The 18,789-nt window shown below is 33.1% G+C and overlaps 1 protein-coding gene across 4 annotated transcripts in view; it reads right to left on the bottom strand.

The window, feature by feature from the left end:
- Nucleotides 1-18,789, bottom strand: part of LOC145287966 (filamin-A-like) — a 311,755-nt gene that overhangs the window by 77,096 nt on the left and 215,870 nt on the right. For all 4 annotated transcript variants that reach the window (XM_080135939.1, XM_080135937.1, XM_080135940.1 and 1 more), the window contains exons 11-12: nt 9,094-9,219; nt 4,304-4,471 (exon numbers count right to left, since the gene is read on the bottom strand). In XM_080135939.1, coding sequence (XP_079992065.1) covers nt 4,304-4,471; nt 9,094-9,219 — 294 coding nt within the window. The remainder of the gene's footprint in view (nt 1-4,303; nt 4,472-9,093; nt 9,220-18,789) is intronic.

Raw genomic sequence — 18,789 nt, 5'->3', positions numbered from 1 at the left:
CCTTATATTATGGCTGATACTGTATAAGATGAAATTTAAAAAATATATAAATTTATTTGCATTGCATCTTCGACGACCGGTGATCTCATCATTTTACAAAATAAAGCTTGGAAATCGATGACATTATCTTAGTCTTTTTATATTGATTCCGAAAAGTAACGACATTAGTAAAGCATTAGTAAAACATTAGTAAAACATTAATAAAACATTTGTAAGAGCTAAACAAACATAAAAGTAAAAATACTTCCGAGCAAGTAAAGCTTTATTTGTAAGATAGAAAAGTTGCGTATGTATATAAATGCATGAGATGGAAGGACAAAAGAACTATAAAAAAAAAAGAGAAAGACAAAATCTCGCGAGAAACGAGGTAACGTTCGAAATCTCGTGATAGACGTGGAGAATATTCTAGACCACGTAGGTGACGTCAGGGTTGTATCAATGAGAAAATAATTGTTGCTACAAAGAGCAGGCCAATTCGGATTATTTCCTATTCTTTGTCTTGGTCTCCTCTGCGACTGAAACTGCACAAAACGGGTGTTGATTCGCAGACAACGTTACATATTCACAAATAGAATTAAGGTATTAAAAAAACACACACACACATACACACACACACTAGTGTAGCACCATCCACACATTTTGCAACTGTTGATAACACACCATTCGTACAAAAGCTTGCCATTGCCACATACACCAGATTGTTCATCAGCGTTTTCCTTCTAGGTGTACCCTTTGCAACGTCTCAGAGTGTATCACTCCTAGTAGTTTAACCGCGGCCACAGACACCAGCCTTGGTATTTCCATGCCCCAGAGCTTATATATATATATATATATATATATATATATATATATATATATATATAATACTCGCCTACCCTAATATAATTGTAGACATAATATATATATATATATGTATATATATATATATATATATATAGAGAGAGAGAGAAAGATAGATAGATAGATAGATAGATAGCTATTTATAATACCTGAACATATATATGCATACAAGCAGTTCAGCCCAGCTTTGCTCGGGCTCTATGTACTGTTCATAACTTTATGTACACACACACACACACATACATATATATATATTAAAAAGTTTGACTTATATCCAGGTAACCTACATATAAAATTTCAAGTGTTTAGACCCAAAATTAGCGGAGGATTATGGTAGAGTCTGTACAAAGGTAGACTCTTTCAACTTTGGCGTCTTGGCAGCCCAATTTTAGCCCAGAACTTGATTAAAAAGCTTGCTGTATGTCTGAATACCCTTATGTAAAATTTCAAATGTTTTTCTGAATATTTTACTAGGAATCGCAAAAGTCAAATCTTTTGAACTTTGACCACTTGGTAGCCAAAATTTTGGTCAAATACCGATAAAAAAGCTTGGCCTACGTCTGAATACACTTTATGTAAAATTTCAAATGTTTAGACCAAAAATTGGCTGAGTGATTAAATTTTTTTTTACATTGACCCCAATTTTTACCCTTCTACATTTGTTGTCTTGGGTTTGAATCAAATTAAAATGTTTGATCCATGTCGAAATAACCTACATCTAAACTTTTAAATGTTTAGACCAAAAAATGGCGGAGGAGTTTGGTAGAGTTTTCAGATGTCAAATTGTTGACCCTTTGACAAACAAATGTCTGGTGGAAAACTGATTAAAAAGATTTTCCTAAATATCAATAACTCTTATGTCAAATCTCGAGTCTGTAGACTGAAAATTGATAGAGTAATTTTGTAGGGAAATGGACACACACACACACACAAACAATTTCAATTTTATAGATTTATAGATAGATATATAATCCCTGACTATATATATATATATACACACACACACACACACACACACACACATATATATATATATATATATATATATATCCCCCTTTTAGCTAAAATTTTTGAGTATATAATTAACCAAGTTGTGGTCCATCACCTTACAGCTGCTAAACTTCTGTCCGACTGACAATTTGGATTTAGGCAAGCCCGTTCTACTTCATATATCCTAATTGTAATCTTCGAACTTATATACCATACGCTGATCAAAGCAGGGCAGAGTAGGGCAGTAGCCCTAGATATATCTAAGGCTTTTGATAGGGTATGACACAATGGCTGTTTCGGGAAAATCAAATCACATGCTATCACTGGTCGAATACTTCACATAATTAAATTCTTCTTATATAAGAGAAGAATCCAGGTTATCCTTGATGGTCGTATATAAAAACAATATGAAATAAATGCAGGTGTACCTCAAGGATCGATTCTTGGACCTTCATTATTCCCGATATTCATAAATGACCTCCCTGATAAAATTGTCTCGGGGGTGGGTATACTCGCTGATGACACCACACTCGATAACTAGCACGAGATGAAAACGAATGAACACATACCTTAGATTATGGCGGAAACTCTAGAGAAAGACCCCCAATCTGTAGTGGAATGGGGACAAAAATAGAAAGTAACATTCAATGCTGGCAAGACTTAGCTTCTTTCCTTTAATGATTGCAAGAAACCTTCTCAACTACCTAATGTATCAATAGCTATGGCTAATGATACATTATTTAATTTAAACTCCTCGGCTTAACATCGAACAGATACATCGAGGGCGTTGCCAAGGCTGCTCTGAAGAAGGTGGGGGTCTGTCTACTGTGCTAGAAAGTTACGTACGCCTGAAACTATCCTGTACCAAGGCAACCATTCGTCCATGTTTGGAGTATTTTTGTCACATTTGGGCTGGTACACCTGCTACTAGTCTTTCACTCCTGGACAGGATTTAAAGGAGTGTCGCTTACCTAATTGGTCCTAGACTGTCAGCTAGGCTTTAGCCTCTGTCTCATCGATGAAATGTTGCATCCGCCTGCCTGTTTTACAAGTATTTAATGGTAAATTCTCCAATGAACTACAAGCCTGTGTACCCCCTCTACGTAAGTACCCCCGACAAGCAGCAAAGTCCCACCCCTACACAGTAAATATTCTCAGATGCCGGAAAGACTTCTACACTAATAGTTTTTTTCTCAGAACTAAATTTTGGAATTCACTTCCGGATTCCTGTTTCTCCGACTGTACTGACATGCAGAAGTTCAAGTGTAATGTAAATAGCTATCTTGCTGCTTAACTCTTTAAATAGTGTCTCTCCAATTATGTTCTAGTTAGTAACTCCCACATCAAAGTGGCACTGCCTTGTCTGGGGTGAAAATTCAATAATAAATACAGATTTTATAATAGAATCTCAGATTATTGAATCTTGTGGTATCAAGTTTTACAAAATATTTTTGGGAGGTAATATTTTTATATAAGGCAATCCCAGCCAAAACAGGAATAGCTGAATATGCTAGATAGAGCAAAATAAAATTTATAGTATTTTGATATTTAAATTTCATTAAGAAAATATATAATTTTTCGAAACTAAAAGCTATTATTTGAACAAAGAATACAATTCTAAGTAATTTTTATTAACCCATAAATTCAGGCTCATCTCCTCAGAGGAAAAGGCACTAGCAAAATATAAAATCTCATTCGAAATAATTTTTAGGACATGCATAGAAAATCTATTCTAAAGATTAAATCAATTTATAGAAAATAAGGGATGATGTTAGATTCCAAATTGGTTCAAGAAATCCACATTGAAGGTAAATTCCTATTCTTTTCGATATAGTATTCTTGGGAATTGGTACAGATTCGCTGGGAATTGATGATCATAGATTCATTCCGTCTCATTCCATTTATTATACTTGAACATATATATATATATATATATATATATATATATATATATATATATATATATATAAACATACATAAAATAAATAACATTATTTTCAAAATTAAGTCAGCTTCAACTCCCTACAAAATGTTTGTAGTTTAATAAAGGTTTATCAATTCACAGTATAATTTCAATGAGTGTGTTATTCTTTGCATAACTTATTAATAATATTGGATATTTTCTCGGTAGAAGGACTTTCGTACATTTTTAAACATTTGACATCCGATAACGTTTTATTTTTACCATGTATTTCGTTAAAAACAACGAGGGAGAGATTGATAAAAAATATTTTTTAAAAATGTTGATGCAAAAGGCAATTGATGAATTAGGACTGAACATTTCATTGAAATGTAATAATTCGTTTACTTTCTAAAAAATAATTCTAAAAATCTAGTAATTCTCTTTCAATTTTAAATTATATCAACTGTTGTTCAATTTCCAGATACTTATGAAACCCTGTTGCGAAATGTTCGCAATTGTTTCAAATGCCATACACCAAGATCATAAATGATTATTAATCGTGATATGTACCTGGTCCAGCATCTTGAGTGTGAAACGTGAGTTCCTTCTGTCGGCCGACCCAAAGTGGAATCCTTATTTTATTGTCAGATTGTAATTCGGGCGTTTTCACTGGGTTTTCAGAATCAAGAATTACGTGGATTTTGTCTGGATTAACGACTCTCGGATGATAGGGACTTCCTGGAAACAGAATGAAAAATATGATCCATTAGACATCATTGTTTGGATGTGATATACTGGCACAAAATGTAGACACACGAATAATCAAACCTGCAGATATATTGACACCTGTTTTTGTCTGTTTTAAAACAAAATACTTCTACATACCTGGTATTGGCCTGGATGCAGTTATTTGTTCATTTTTGTTTTTTTCTGTTTTTAACTTTCATAAGATAGAACATGTTAACTCAAATGCTAAATATTTGTGCAAGAAAATAAAACTGTATTGCGTGACATAAAGTAAACCTCAAATGAATGTAATCAAAATTAAAATAAGGGTCTAGAATAAATTTTAGTGTTGTTATTTCTTTAATTTTATCTACATAAGATAATAATAGTACAAAACTATTTTGCGCGTGAATTAAATTAATTTTACTCATCCTGAGATGAATATTTTTCACACACACACACACACACACACACACACACACACACACACACACACACACACATATATATATATATATATATACAAACGTATATATACATATATATACACGTTTGTAAATATATATACTTGTAATATACATATAATATATATACACAGATATTACATAAAAGAATGGACAGTCATAGAAAGTTTATTTATATAAATAATAAAATAAAAATATATGGTCAGAAATTTAAAAGCTATTATTTGCTTGACATATACTTGCTTTTTATGCCAGGACACTTCTAGCCATAAAGGTAAAATCTTTTGAACTTAGGCCACTTGGCAGTAAGATTTTCGGCCAAAAACCAATTAAAAAGCTTGCTCTATGTCTGAATACACTTTATGTAAAATTTCAATTTGGTAGAAACCGTAAAGCTCAATTTGTTTTAAAACTTTGACCCCAATTTTTGACCCATTAACATTCATTGTTTTGGGCTTAAATCAAATTAAAAAGTTTTATCCATGTCCATCGAACCTACATCTAAAATTGGAAGTGTTTAGACCTAAAATTGGCGGAGGGGTTTGGTAGAGTGTTCAAACGCCAAAATCGTTTACTTTGACCCCTTGACAGCCAAACTTCTAGGCGAAAACAAATTAAAATTTTTTCTCAAAAGTCAATACCGCTTATCTCAAATCTCGAGTCTGTAGACTGAAAATTGACAGAGTACTTTGGTACACACACATACACACACACACAGTTATCCAACGGAAGATGTAACAATAAAATGTTTTTATATACTTTAAAAGGTAAAAATCTTCCCCAATTTTAAATATAATATATATATATATATGTGTGTGTGTGTGTGTGTGTGTGTGCGTGTGTGTGTGGATATATATATATGTATATATATATATATATATATATATATATATAATTTAAAGTTAATAAAATTAAAGAATAAAAGCAAATGGATTTAACGAGTTTTGTATAATAGTGATAACTATATACGGTATACTTTATTTATATTTAAATACACATTATTTCAATGTTGCTACATGACTATGATAACGTTTTGATTAAATAAACTATAAATAACTAAAGACACTCTACTTTTAACTTAATGTTAAATTAATATATTATTTCTTTTTTACTCTCTCGCTCTCTCTCTCTCTATCTATCTATCTATCTATCTATCTCTATATATATATATATATATAACTAATTTAGTAATATCTTTCACTAATTTATTCACTATTTAATTTTTAATTTTTTTATTTTTATTATTAATTACAGTTTTAGTTTTATCTATTTTATATATAGATATTTATTTCATTTATTTTTAATTTTTACCTTCTTTGCTTGTTTTAGAATACATTATTTATTTATTTACTATTTACGCTTACTATTTAATGTATTATTTTCATATAATTATATTATAAACCTCATATCACATTTACCTAGAAGTGTATGTTACTATAAATATATATATATATATATATATATATATATATATACATATATATATACATATATATATATATACATATATATATATATATAGTGGTTATATTTAAATTCTGAAAAAACAACATATAGACACATATATTCGAATTAAGAATTTATTGTTTGACAAAAGGAATATATAGAAGGGGTTATGTTAATTTCCTTAATCCATGGATGTTCAATAATGGCTCATATCATCAGAGGAAATAAAATGCGGTTGTATATATATATATATATATATATATATATATATATATATATATATATATATATATATATATATATATAGAGAGAGAGAGAGAGAGAGAGAGATACATACATACATACATACATACGTAGATATTTATATTTTCATTTTTATTACTACGTATTATTACTCTTATGTACAGTATTTGATTAAAATTAGTATAAGTTACTCTAAGATATTTACTACATATTATTTTAATCTAACTTACGGCTTTTTATTCATTTGAAGTAATGAAACTTTTAAAATTATTTCATTAAATAAATATAAAATAAAAATGAGAAAAATATATAGCAACATGAATTGCTGGACACTCCCCTCCGTCAGTCCCAATCCCTTTTCTTTAATGTTTCATAGCATAAGATTTTAGCTGTCATGTGTGAATATACTGACCTTTTTTCTCTTCTCGATATGGCAGTAGGGTTCTTCTTGGGTTTATTATATTTATTTTTTGCTGGCTTATAGCCTCTTCCTTTTTATTCCTAATTATCATCTCTTTTTGTTTTGTTTTCAATTTCTTGTTTTTTCTTCATAAGTAACCACGTGATTTTAAACTTCAATGTTTGTATAACTGTTTTGTTTTATTTGAAGTTCTGCCTTTTCAATAAGAGAACTTTTTTTTTTCTTTTCTTCGTCTTCTAACGACGTCATTTCGGTATTTATAACCAACTGGAGCGAAACATTATCATGATCAGGTAGCGACATAAAAATAATGTTTATTTAAATATAAATAAAAACAAGTGAACATATACATATATATATATATATATATATATATATATATATATATATATATAGTAATTTCTGAAAGTATATATGGCAATTAAGCTACACGGAATATTCTGCGTTTCATTCTCGTGAGAATTCGTCGGATGAAACGCGGAATATTCTGTGTAGCTTTATTGCCATATATATATTATCATAACTTACTACCTAGCTCTACCTGTGTACTGAGCAATGGTGAAGTAAATGCTGAAAATTTACGCATAAAATTAGTAATCATACGAGAGGCGTGAAATAAGTAATGCCCCTGATCCACTTCCCGTTGTCTGATCTAGCTGAAATTTTGCATGTGCAATGATTTATATCTCTACGGGTTATGTGGCAAATAACAGCTCTGAACTAATTGTGGTTTCTGTTTTACAGGGATTTGAACTGAGTCAGGTGTGAAATGGAGCCTGTTGAATGTCGAGTAGTGATCCGGTTTTTGTATTTGAAAGGATGCATTCCACAGGAGACTTTTGATGAAATGAAAGAAACTTTTGGTGATAATGCCCCATTATATGACCTTATAAAACGCTGGCATCGTGAATTCAAACATGGCCGGAAGTCTGTGGAAACAGCTCTCAGACCTGCTCGCCCCCCCTTCTGCCATTGATGAGGCAACTGTCCGTCAAGTTGAGGCTGCCATTTTGGAAGATCGGCGCATTAGTATTCACCAAATAGTCTAAGATTAACACAGGGTCTGTGGAAACTATCATTCACGACCATTTGATTATGCATAAGGTGTCTGCCAGATTGATTCCCAGGTTGTCACACCATTGCAGAAGCGAGAACGCATCAAGTGCTCGAGGATGAATTCGGAGATTTGCCAAGAAGATGAGTCAAATTTTTTCAAAAGACTGATTACACAGGATGAAACCTGGGTCCATCACTATGATCCAGAGATCAAAGCCCAGTCAATGCAGTGGAAGCACTTGGACTCACCACCTCCAAAGAAGGCAAGGGTGCAGCCCTCCGCTGGCAAGGTCATGCTCACAGTCTTCTGGGACCAGGATGGAGTAGTGATGACAGATTTCCTGGCAAAGAGTACCACAATTACAGGAGCCTATAATGCTTCACTTTTGAGGAAATTAAGAGAAGCTATCAAAATCAAGAGACGGAGTAAGATCAGCAAAGGTACCTTCCTTTTGCAGGACAACGCTCCGGTTCACAACTCGCATTTCGCCAGATCAGAAGCACAGGCGTGTGGTTATGAAATCCTCCCCCATCCTCCCTACTCTCCTGACCTTCCATCCTCTGACTTTCACCTCTTCCCAACCATAAAGTTGTTTTTGAAAGGAAAGCGTTTCCCAGATGATGCAGTCTTGATTTTTTAAGTCACTTCGTTGGTGGAGGACCAACCTGGGGTGTTCTACAAAAACGGTCAATAACTGTGCCAAGTTTCGTTGCTCCTCTGCTATGAGAAGTGGGTCAGAGGCATTACTTATTGTACGCCCCTCGTATATATATATATATATATATGTATGTATATATATATACACATATATGATTACTAATCATATAAATTAATATACGAAGATATAATTTTATGCGTAAATTTTCAGCATTTATTTCAAGAGTGCTCAATACAAAGGTAAAGCTAGGTAGTAAGTTATGATATATATATATATATATATATATATATATATATATATATATATATATATAAACAAAGGTTAAGTATAAGGAAGCATAATTACCTTCAACTGGTTCATCATTCCAATTAATGTGAATTGTATGTTTTCCCATTTCGGTTGGCTGATATCGAACGTGGTAATGTCCATTTTCTTGTAGCGTAATGTTTGGGTGCACAACAGTATTCGGACCTGAAATATTTTTGGTAAACAGAAACCTTCTCGTTTAAATATGTAGAACTGTCACAAAAGTATTTTAATCCATAAAAATTAATAAGAAAATAATTAACCCAAAAGAGTTTTGCTAAAATAGGATTTTCTTAAAAGCAGTTAAAGTGATATATATATATATATATATATATATATATATATATATATATATATATATATATATATATATATATATGTACATATATATTTTTTTTTTACACAGTGATCACCACTTATCAAGGCCCGGAAGCCACTCAGGGATAAGGGTTATTGCAATTATTGATTTGATGAAGTGTTTAATTAAGAGGGCGGTTAATTAGGAATTTTTAACATTGGACTTGAAGACATCCAAGTTGTAGTCCGGAGGGAAGCAGGCAGACGGAACAGAGTTCCACAGGCGTGCAGTTCTAAGAAAGAAGCTTTGTTCATGGAATCCGCTTTTTGATTTAGGCACAGATATAGAGTGGGGGAAATTTTTCACAGGGGATTCAGCTAGACGGGTGTTTTTCGTGAAAGATTGGCGAGGGGGGACCAGAGATTGGAGTTCAGACTAGCACCTGCCATGGAAATAACGATAAAACAAGGATAGGCTCGCAACGTCTCTTCTGTGGGAGAGAGGTTGCAGGGTAGAGAAAGGGGCATCCCCCACTAAGCCACGAAGTCTATTTTGTACTCTGTCAAGGCAAGATAGGCTGTTTTTAGCAGCTCCTGCCCAGATATGGCAAAAGTATTCCATCCTTGGACGTACTTGGCTTTTATATAGATAGAGAATTGCATCAGTAGTGAGATATCTTCTGGAGCGGTAGAAGGATCCCAACATCTTTCCAGCGACCTTGGCAATAGACTTGATGTACGTGTTCCATTTCAGATCAGGAGTAAAGGTCAAACCCAGAAGCTTGTTAAAACACGGGGCCTCACCCAGACGAGAACTATCCATCACAATTGATGCCAGCTGGGGATCAGAGCGTTGATGATGTAAGGATAGGAGTTTGGTTTTGGATGCATTAAAGGTAACCAGCCACATCTTCCCCCACTGAACCACGCGCTCGAGATCAGGGGAGAGAGAATCAGAGAGAACTTTGTCATTTACAGCCTTTGATGTGTTGACGTAGATGGTCGTGTCATCAGCATAGATGTCAACGAATGATTTAAGTATGTGTTTAGGGAGATCATTGATGTAGATCAGGAAGAGAGTTGGGGCCAAGATTGACCCCTGAGGGACTCCAGCATTTATATTGCAGGCCTCCGATTTTTGTCCATCTACCACTACTCTTATGAGCCTATCGGAGAGAAATGATTTAATGATTGAGAAAACATTTCCAGTTATACCGTAGCTGGAAATCTCGTGAAGTAGGCCCTTATGCCATACCTTGTCGAAGGTCTTTGATATGTCAAGAGATTCACTAATCCTGTGGGATATAATCGTCAACACATCTTCAGTAGATCTTGCAGAGCGGAAACCATATTGCATGTCACTAAGAAGGTTATTCCTGCTGAGGTGGTTGACTATTTCTCTATTTAATATGGATTCCAGCAACTTACTCATAACACACAGGAGACTTATAGGTCTGTACTGAGAGGGAGATGACTTATCACCTGAATTCTTAAATACAAGGCAAACTGATGAGGTCTTCCAGGGAGTCGGAAAGCACTTCTCCTTAAGGCAGTGCTTAAATAGTTTCGTAAGTATGGGAGCGAGTTCTGGTTGAAGCTTTTTAACACTATAATTCGGATGCCATCAGGGCCAGTTGCTTTACTGGAATCTAGGTTCTTTATTAGCTTGGCGACCTCACGCACGGATATTTGTATGTTACCTAGCTTGTTCTGTGTTATAGTAGGAAATATGGGGAGTTGATGGCCTTCGTCGCATAGGGTAGAATTAGCTGCAAAGTTCTTTGCAAATAGTTTGACCTTGTCTGACGCTGACGAGATGACCTCTGGTCCATTGATAATGGTTGGGATAAAACGCACACTTCTGTTCAGGATCCTATTTGTTATTTGCCAAAACTGGTGGGATCCAAGCCGTTGATCAGCTACCTTGGATTTAACAGACTGGGCATATAGCTCTCTTGTATTTTTTATTACTCTTTTGCAGTGGTTGCTGGCAGACCTGAAAGCAGCTTTAGTCTCAGTGCATCTATTACGTTGGTAGCTATGGAAAAAATGATTTCTGTGCGCGATAGCAGCAGCACATTCTGGGGAGAAGCATGGCTGGCTGTTAGGTTTTTGTTGGAATTTTTTAGATGGTATGAATTGGATATTTTATATTGTTTTTCTTTATTAAAAAAGTTATAAAATCTTTATAAAAATGTGACTGGCGTGGGAAGTTATACCGAGTCAGAAGCTACTAAAACCATACTTATTTGATGTTTTCTATTACTTCCGATTTATTTCAAAACACTACCTACATGCAAGTGTCAATATCTATATAGCACAGAGAATTTTACATATACTATTAATACCGCTTTTTCAAAGGTTCAGTGTGAGATTTTCACCAACTACAGTCATATGGTCTCGAAAAACGCTGAATTGTGTCAGATAGAGTATGTATATATATATATATTATATATATATATTTATATATATATTATATATATATATATTATATATACTATATATATTATATTATATTATATTATGTTATATATATATATATATGACATTTTGTACAATTTTAAATAAACAAATATTACGCTCTTATATGTAAAACGTTTTTGTTTGTAATCAAGCACTTTGTTTGAATTCTTTCCCAAAAGCAGTATATATATATATATATATATATATATATATATATATATATATATATATATATATATATATATATATATATGTATAAAGATATAAAGTTAACTTGAAGAAATATTTTTTCGGGGAGAAGCGGCTAACCTTTCTGTATAGATGATGCTCTACCCGATTAAAAGAACAAATTCCTATCTTATATATATATATATATATATATATATATATATATATATATATATATATATATATATATATATATATATAGGATATTTTTGTATATAGAGAATTGACTCATAAACCAAATTATCGATCATGATGAAATTTGGAACACAACTGTTAGACATTAGTGGCCCTGATCTATGTTTAAATAAATAGTTTAATGCAAACAGGGAAGTGGTAGTGGAAGTCTCTCGTGAAAATTTAGATACTTTTTTGCAATAAATAATATACATCAATTAATAAATATAGACAAATTACAGTTTTTTGTGGGTATTTTAAATGGATTCGTAGAGCGTAACATAAAACAAACTTTCGTTTAAAACTTCAGATTTACATTAAATTTGATCCATAGTCATTTACACAAAGAAAGCAACATCCAAGGATTCTTTTTTTTTCAAAATTAATTAAATTTTAGGCTTAAATTTTAGAATTTTCTTGAATTAAATTATGTCAAGCTTTTGTTCACATTTTGAATAAGTATCTTAAGCATAGGGTTTAGTAATGTAATATATTGATTTTGACTTTGGTGCAAAAAGTCTGTTTGAGGTGATTATTCGACTTTTACTCGAACAGGTATTTATCGAGTATTTCTGTCAAATAAACAGTTTGATATGTGTAAATATGTGAATAAGTCTAACCTTACGCATAAAATCTTTTCTTTCAAACGATTTCTAAGTAGCAAAGGTCTAAATGTTTTGTTAACTTATCAACCAAATCGTTTTACTTTTGCAAACAAAATAATTCTCACACTTCAAAAAAAAATCATTTTCTTTTCATCTTTAGGCGTGTCTCAAAAATACAACTTCCAAATATGACCGTCTTAAGGAATTCTGTTTTCCATGATTAAGTCAATTGTTATGAGTTTCGATCGATTGAGTGATAAAGTTCTGTTTTCGTCAGTGATCTATAAAATTAAGCAAATAATACACACATATACATATACGTATATACGTATGTATTTATTTGTGCATATATACATATATATATATATATATATATATATATATATATATATATATATATATATATATATATATATGTGTGTGTGTGTGTGTGTGTGTGTGTGTGTGTGTGTGTGTGTGTGTGTGTGTAAGTAAAAAAAACAATAGGAAAATTGTATATCTTTCTTCTATTTATTCTTATTTGGTGACGTGTAGACATAAAATAAAAAAGACAATGTTTTTTTTAAGAACATATTTTCGACCGTACCTTCTGTCTTCGTCATTGTAATCCAACTTTCTCATATATATATACATATATATATCTATATCTATATATATATATATATATATATATATATATATATATATATATATATATATATATATATGTATGTATGTATGTGAGACAGGTGGTTCATTTGGAAACATTGATAAGTAAGAAATAAGAAATATTCAAAATAAAAGTTTTTCAATGCAAGATTTCCTCTTTTCCTTTCTTTTCTTATTGCCTTGTTGTCACGTGTGTCTGGTTGTTGCTATTGTCGATTTTATACTGATCGGCGAATCATAACAAATGACTATAGATTATCCGCATCTTCTTTTCTTAGGCCTCTAATATTTTCCACAGTTCCCAATAAGGTAGCCGTCTGAAGTACTCCAACATTGCAATGAACCCACATGTTCTCAATCCACTGGCCAAATCCTTTGGCACACTCCTTAAAGCTCCCGTCACAACAGGAACATCTTCTACCTTCCACTATCGTTTTATTTTCCTTTTCAAGTATTTGTACGTTTTCAATCTTTTCCTTTTCTTTTTTCATCCGCGTCTACATCAGCTTCTAATGATGATTGTCTTGTATTCTCTTTTTTCTAACGAGATTAAATCTGGTTTTCTTGCTTGAATCAAATTATCATATTAGATGTTCCTATCCCACAATAATTTCATATATCACTCTCCATCACCTCCTTTGGGACATTCTCGTGCCATTTTTCATTGCAGTCCAAGTTTTTTTTTCTTACATATATCCCAATGGACCTTACTCGTAATATTGTCATGACGCCTCCTGTACTCTTTTTGAGCTAACCACTTATAACTACTGACGAGGTGCTATACATGCTTATCTATCTGTCCACAAAGTCAACAAAGGGGACTTTCAGCCGTTTCAACAATGTGATACTTCAAGTCATATTTTGACTAGCATCGCTAGCTCCTATTCACTGCCTCCGCTCTCTCCCTACTGAATTAGCAATGGGTGTTCTTATCAAACCACTTGTGTTTCTCTCTGTGTTCATTTCTTGCTTTAAATTTTCTGGTCTCTACTAGTTTGCTCACTTTCAGTTTTTCAAATTGTGACACACCCTTTATATGCTTTACCTTACAGTTAGAGATGTAAACATTCAGAATGTACTTTATTTTTCTTTTATGCATCGTTCCACACCTGTAAATCCTTGTCCTTTTTCCCTTTCCTTTCACATATGACTTATTCGTAGATAAAAAGAGCTCCATTCATATACAGTTATTTTTAAGTTCTTTTTTTACAATGAAATATTTTTTTATTTCAATAAGTGTTACTTTGTCTATAACGACGAAGCGCTAATTTGATGCTGAATAGGCCACTCGCAGAGTCGACCACGACAAAACGTACTAATCCTATCCCATATCTTTGTGTACCGCCTGGTCTAGTCTTCAAATTTGGAATTTTCATGCATTTTTTTTAACTTTCTTCTTGTACACTTTCACCCCATCTAAGTTTTTCTTTGTATTTGATTTTTCATATCTTCAACCAAAAAGCACTTCCATTGTCTTTCTTTTAAGACTTCAAATATCAACCCAAAACATTCTGCATTTTCCTGAATTTAGTAATTCATTTACGTCATTTGATCTTCTATTATGTCCTTCGTAGAACTTCTTCTGATCCAAACCAAATAACTTATTCTCTCTAAATTATTAATTTCACTTTTCGTACGATTTTACCATCGCCCTTTTTGTTAGCATTATTTAATTTTCTTTAGGACAGATTTAATTATTTTTCTTTCCACTCTATACTTTTCATTCAGGTGTTTAAATGGATCTGTTTTCTTTGCACTATCCTTTCAACCCTCTTTCAAACAAGTTTACATCCTTTCCTAATGTTTGATATCATCTTTTATTCATATTTTCAACCTCGGTTCATTTTTCAATCTTTTGCCGCTTCAGCCACACCTTTTACTTCATTCTCTGTCCTTTCCGCATTAACCTTCTTCGTTTGCCGTGCTTCTCCTCAGTACTTCTGCATTCACCTGTGTTTTTATCGCCTCCAATTCCAGTTGTGATAAGCATCAATTTTTATCACACATGCGCTATTCTGTTAATTCAAACGTTCCTCGTTCTCTTCATTTTTTTAACATATACTTTGTTAGTGCATCCTGATAGGTTTTCCCTTTTCTATCATAAGGATTGTTAATATCTTTACTCCACTTCATTCTAGCAGTTGCAGGATGAAAACCGAGTTATTGCTGCTATTCCAAGATAAACCTGCTGGACGTTGGCTCTTCACTTTGGATTCCAATCCCAGTCACGCCGTTATTCCAAGTACTTTGATTTGACATGTCTTTCAAAAGAAGTTTAGTGAATTTAAGGTTACACAAAACCGGTGTTTTTTTTTTGTTTTTTGTTTTTTGTTTTTTGAGAAACCATCTTTCGCGGTTTCAAATTAGAGTTTTCCTTTTCCTTGATGGTCAGTCTCACCAGATTGTAGAGCATTTAAGTCGCCAGTTACTCCCATTATGCACTCCTTCTGTCTGTTACACACGTCTGGTGGGTTTAGTGACTAGAGTAGGACTAGGAGTATTTTATAAGAAAGTGAGAGCTCGTTCCCACTTTTAACCCTGGTATGGCAATGATTATTATTATTATTATTATTATTATTATTATTATTATTATTATTATTATTATTATTATTATTGTGGCTTCCTTCAGTCTTGACAGACTATGGATACCCACTATAAGGGTGCCTGCATGTGAAATTTGTGTGGCAAAAGTTGAACAGTCTCTAACCACGCCTCTCCTGAGTCAACATTGTTGCATACCAGTGGCAAGAGGTACATGACGACTAGAAACAATGCTGAGATGAGCGGAGAGCACATACCGCGTCTAGAATTCTCTCATGGTATGCCATCTAGTACTAGTCAGGCTAAAGATTCTTCCCTGCGCGTATCGTTGAGTGATTATCAAGTTGGATTCGAATGTTAGAAGGTTTGTGAAATTCTCTTTGTCTCTCCCCCACCAACAAAGAGAATTATGTTGTTCGCAACCCGGCATATAAATCGACCGGATTTTATCGGCGCAAATGTATATTTTGTTAAACTGTTGATTACATCTCGGAACTAATCTCCCTTTTCTCTGAGACTTTTTTTTTTTTTGCTGCTTTCATTGCTCGACTATTTTTGTTTGTTTGTTTGTTTATTTGTTTATAAAAACAAATAAAACCGCACACACAAAGAAATACTGAAATACGAAATTCAACATGTAATAATGAGGAGGCCGGAGGCAGAAATGTATTATATAAACTATATTTCTGCCTCCAGCCTCCTCATTATTACATGTTGAATTTCGCTTCTAACCGTTTTAATTGGAGACACAGGAAAATTTGATTGACAGTTAAATTTGCTTATACCCAACTGGATTCAGGCGATAAGTTTGGTGGGAAATCAGCCGAATACCCTCCTTTGGGGGTAAAGTCCCCTGCCCTTCTCTAAGCCGGGTGCACACATGACCCTAAGTCCGTGTGCTGGAGTCAAAACTACTTCTGTGCATTTAAACCTGGACCAAGGATTAATATAGGGAGTCGTCCGGTATAGTAATACAACTATTGATTTTCCCCGTTGAATCAGTATTCCACTGGACTAAACAAATATCTTTATGAGGTGAGGCAAAAGTAGGCAAAAAAAAAACCGCACAAGAAAAAATTATATAAACTATATTTTTTCCTCCAGCCTCCTCAATATCACATGTTGAATTTTTTGCCTCATATTTTTCTTTGCATGTTTTGCTTCTAGCCGTTTTAATTGGAGATTCGGGAAATTTTGATAGACATTTAAATTTGCTTACACAGGACTAGATTCAGGTGATAAGGGAAACAAATTAGGAGCCATCCAGGAGCCGAGTGCACGCATGACCCTAAGTCTGTGTGCTGCAGTCCAAATTACATCTATGCATTTCAACCCGAACCAAGGATGTAATAGTATACAGAAGTCAATGGGAAAATAACATAGTAATCGTTAGTAGTGAACATTTGGTAAATTGGTTTACTTAAGGGGACGACTCATCAAGAACTTGTTTACGTTGGACTTGAAGACGACCAAATCGTAGTCAGCTGGAAAGTTCCACAGTCGTCCAGTTCTAAGAAAAAAACTTTGTTCATGGAATCTACATTTAGGTTTAGGTACAGGTTTAACGTTAAAGCAAAGATAGACTCACAACGTCTTTTCCGTGGGAAAGAGGTTGCAGGGAAGAGAAGAAGGGCACCCCCTACCCGGCTGCGAAGTCTATTTTGAACTCAAGGAAGCATAATAGGTGTTCAGTAAAAGGAGCATTTGCAATGTTTTCTTTGTATTAGTCCTAATACCTGTTACCTGTAAATATTAGGACGAGGAGTTGGAATGATAGACTCTGAAGTAAGGTGCTGTTAGACATAGCAATTGATGGGTAAAAAGTGTTCATATGATTGTAAAAGGAAAGGACTTATTCAGTTTTGTCCAAACTAAACCATAGAAAGGAGTAATTTTCTAAGGATTGTTTTACATATGCATGTGTTTGTTTTCTTCCCACACATCGAGAACAGAACGTGGTGTCATCAGCAAATATATCCATCTCGTACACAATAACATTTCTGAGATCATTTATAAAAATTAGGAATAATAACTGTTCGAATATTGACCTCATGTTGTTGAATACGACTATTAATTAATATCTGGATTTTTCTTCTGTTGGCCATGAAGAGTCTAGTCTCATTTTATTAGTTTTTCGTCCAGTAATCTAATACAAATTAATTTTCACAAGAAGTCTTTATAGTAGTTCTTGTAAAAGCTTTAGATATTTCAAACATTATCGCCCTAACTTCACCAGCTTCACCCAGTGTATGATATATGCACTCAGAAAACGTTAGAAAACCGCCGTATAACGGCTTGCTACAATCTATACTGTTAGATAGATAGAAGTTTACTATTAACCTTCTGAACATTTATTGATAATCCAATCGCTAGATTTATTCTTGATACTTGATACAAAGAGTTTAGCGAAGAAACTAACCCCCCCCCCCAAAAAAAAAACCAAAAAAAAAACAATCTAATTTTGAAAGCAGAGAATTATCCAGGGTCTAAGTGTACATTGTTTTTATCGATAAAAGTTTTATGCAAGCAATTATTATTATTTTTTTAATTTTAAGTCCGCTAACATGTTGGATGTTTTTAGAATCCAGCGTCATTTTCCAAGTCTAGCCTATCCCTTCAATAAGCACTAATGAAAGATATAATATGTTCGCGTTTTTTTTCTTTTTCCTTAAGTTATAATAAGAAATACTTAAACAAAAAAGAAAATAGCAAGTTAGACAAACCCGTTGTTTTAAACGAATTTGGAAAACGTCCCTCATTATAAATAAAATAAACGGTA

Source organism: Euprymna scolopes, chromosome 11 (genome assembly GCF_053919585.1).
Source record: "Euprymna scolopes isolate OS-2025 chromosome 11, ASM5391958v1, whole genome shotgun sequence".
In the NCBI taxonomy this organism is placed as follows: domain Eukaryota; kingdom Metazoa; phylum Mollusca; class Cephalopoda; order Sepiida; family Sepiolidae; genus Euprymna; species Euprymna scolopes.
The sequence above is the reverse complement of the archived record's forward strand: the minus strand, read 5'-3'. Positions and strand labels throughout refer to the sequence as shown.